General features: G+C 33.2%; 1 protein-coding gene across 1 annotated transcript in view; it reads left to right on the top strand.

Moving 5' to 3' along the window:
* Positions 1 to 2824: 2824 nt before the first annotated feature.
* LOC118750303 (uncharacterized protein DDB_G0290685-like) overlaps positions 2825 to 3312 on the top strand; it is a 1119-nt gene continuing 631 nt past the window's right edge. Inside the window, exon 1 of the mRNA XM_036485024.1 lies at positions 2825 to 3290. Within this exon, the coding sequence (XP_036340917.1) occupies positions 2825 to 3290 (466 nt within the window). The remainder of the gene's footprint in view (positions 3291 to 3312) is intronic.

Genomic DNA, 3312 nt, shown 5'->3' with positions numbered 1-3312 from the left:
ATAACCGTGCTATGAAATGCCGCACAACTGGAGAATTTCAAGAACGGATATAACACTTTCCTTAGGTTATTTAAAGCGGCAAATGACCACCAAACCTTAATCTTAGCAGACAAATGTGCCAATGAAAATTGTAAACGTGAATTGTTGGTGAAAATGTTGGACCAAAAAGTTTCAATAAAATATATCAAAATTTTGGGCGGGACGAAGTTCGCCGGGTCTGCTAGTATATATATAATATTATAAATTTAATGATCTATTAAACTGCATATACAAATTTTGAATAAAAATAAAAAAAATTATTTTGGTGAAAATTTTTTATAACATTTCAAATTTTTTTGTGTTTTTTTCATTTTGGAAAAACCAAACAATTGCTTTCAACTAGTTTTTATTATGTAACATTTATTAACGGAAAAGTAGAATACATTTTCTTCAAAATTGCTACTTTTTCTGCACTTTGCACTAAAAAATTTAAAATAAAAATTTCACAAATAAGGTTCCACTGAACACTTGCAAATTTTATAAGCTTTCATTCAAAAAATTAACCAAATGAGTGAAAAATTAAGTCTCCAGTGAATTATGAACACTAAATTCCAGTTTTGAAACTCAGCGTGCAACACGTACTGGGCCCAACTTTCCCCTTTCTTTTGAGAATTTTACTCAAAGTATGTATATTAATTTTTCTATCAGTATTAGCAATGATTCGTGATTTATAGATTGCACGAAGATTATCGATTAAATAGCAACCCTTAAGAGAGGTGCGAAACAAACTGGCGAAGGTTTTCATTATATTTTATAAGGGACATTTTTATTATTTTATATTCTCCGTTCAAAAATTTACCTCTGAAAAATCCAGAACTGATTTAAAGGACAGATCAAGAAATACAGGACAAAATGCGTCCTTTATTTTGAAAAAAAAATTATAAAGGACAGAGAGCTAAAATAAAGGAGTGTCCTTTGAAATAAAGGACGGATGGTAACCGTAAGTATAGTGCAGGCCATTACAATTTTTGAAGCATACTTTATAGATGATCCATCGATGTGATTTAATATTCTAAATTTTTACTCGTGTGGAACTAAGATAGTAGTTAAATCTTTTCTCTTCCGTAGAAAGATGCCCAATGTCCCTTTATGCACTTAAAATAAAATCTGCGTAAATATAACGAAAACTTGCGTAAATCTTACGAAAATTTTCGTCATTTTGAGCCACGAAAGTTTTCGTTGATTGTACAAAGCCGTTTTCGTACATATACGAAAATATCAGGCATCAGATTTTTAGTACATTTTACGAATGTATTCGTACAATTTACTAAAGAATTTAGTACTATTTACTAAAGAATTTCGTACTATTTACTAATGAATTTCGAACTATTTCTTTATTTTTTTTACGAAATTTTTGTAAATTGCACAGAAATAATTCGGATATTTAACGAAATCACTTTCGTAAAATCTGCGCTTGTTTCGTAGAATGTGCGATTTTGCTTTCATTCTCCACACTGTAAAAAACATATTACGAATTATAACACAACACTTTTAATTTGCTTTTATCGTTAATTTTAAGCGGTTTTGTTTAACAAAACGTTTTGCAAAAACGCTTAACATTATTGATTAAAATATAAAGAAAATGTTGTGCTATAATTTTAGTCATGTTTTTTATAGTGTTAATAATAAAAGCAATCATACGTTCTACGAAAGAAGAAGAATTTTCTAACTACACTGTAGTTTAGAATTAATAAAAAATGTTATTTTATCTACAGCGCGCTGCAGCGTGGCGACGAATAACTGTTACCCCAGTTTTTTTGAGAAATAAAAGGGTCCTTTATAGATTTTGCGAAAAAAGTATTTTATTGTTAATTTTCCACAGAATTTACTTTAATTATATTAATTATTTTTTAAATTTTAATCCTTATTTACATTTGGTAGCAGTGTAAACACTGAGAGAAAAGTTTATTTGGCACGCAGGTCTTCGTTAGTTACTTTATTCCATATCTTCTGTAACCATAAACAAATTTTTTCCATTTTGAGTCCCTTATACTCCCCCTTTGGTCCAACATAAGGCCTCACACTTAAAAATCGAATCGACTCGGAACTGGCGACTAGGACGGCCATTCATTCGACCAACCTTATACAGCTTTTTTTCTTTTTTGTATTTTTTTGTACAAACCCTAAGAAAAAATACACCTGAAAAAGACTTGCGTGCCAAATGAACTTTTCTCTCAAAGTTTAAACTGCTGGAAAATGTAAATAGGGATTAAAGTGTATTAAATAATTAATACAACTAAAGTAAAATCTGCGGAAAATTAACAATAAAATACTTTTTTCGCAAAATCTATAAAGGACCCTTTTATTTCTCAAAAAAAAAAACCGGGGTAACAGTTATTCCTCGCCACGCTGTATAATAAAACTTAACTCTTTTATTTATATGCATACGAATAGGTTCTATACTACATATTTTTTATTGCTTAGGCTTCATTCAATAAAGTATATTGATGCAAAGTGTTAAACTATGAGACTCAACAAAACTATTGTAGTAGCGTTGTATAGGCTAGCTTAAGTAATAGATTAATAAATCATGTAAATCATTGTAATAGTGTAATAGTCCCTTTAGCATATTTTTAGTACACGAATAGTGTAACTAGACCTTAAGATATAGTTATAAGACACCATCTTGTGAAAAGAAGAGAATAAAAGAAGACATTCCAATTTGAGCAGCGAAAGGAGAAGGTGTTTTATTTAAAACCCGGCTACCACTTTATTAACTTGAACCTGTACATTTCATCAGAAGTGGTCACAGAACCCTTCCAACGTAAGCTTTTAAAATTTCAATATGAATCGGGAAACAATTAACGCGGAGAAGTACTCGCTACTTCAATTAAAAGCGTGGTGCACGGCAGTGGGGCTCAACGCTAGTGGAGCAAAAGCGTCGCTGGCTGCACGACTTAGCGAGCTGTCGGCAGAAGCACGGGGCTTGTGTCCAGGAGCCATTGACGTGCCTGGAGGTGATAGTGTGCCAGAAAAACGCGGCGCGAAAGATACGGTGCCACCAAATATCGATGGAGGCAATGGTACAGCCAAAGAAAAAAATAACGGCGAAGGTGCTGGCAATGGTGCGAATAGCGGCGATGGACCAAACAACGGCAACGACGCGAATAACGGCGAGGGATCAACCAATGACAAAGGTGCGAATAACGGCGATGGTGAGCGTGGCAACGATGGAGCGAATAACGACGATGATGGCGATTTTACGAATGATAGCAACGGCGCGAATAACGATGGTGCGTCTAACAACGATGGTGCGTCTAACAACGATGGTGC

The sequence above is a fragment of the Rhagoletis pomonella genome, unplaced genomic scaffold (genome assembly GCF_013731165.1).
Source record: "Rhagoletis pomonella isolate Grant_MI unplaced genomic scaffold, Rhpom_1.0 Rhpom_scaffold_00200, whole genome shotgun sequence".
NCBI classification, from domain to species: Eukaryota; Metazoa; Arthropoda; class Insecta; order Diptera; family Tephritidae; genus Rhagoletis; species Rhagoletis pomonella.
The sequence above is the reverse complement of the archived record's forward strand: the minus strand, read 5'-3'. Positions and strand labels throughout refer to the sequence as shown.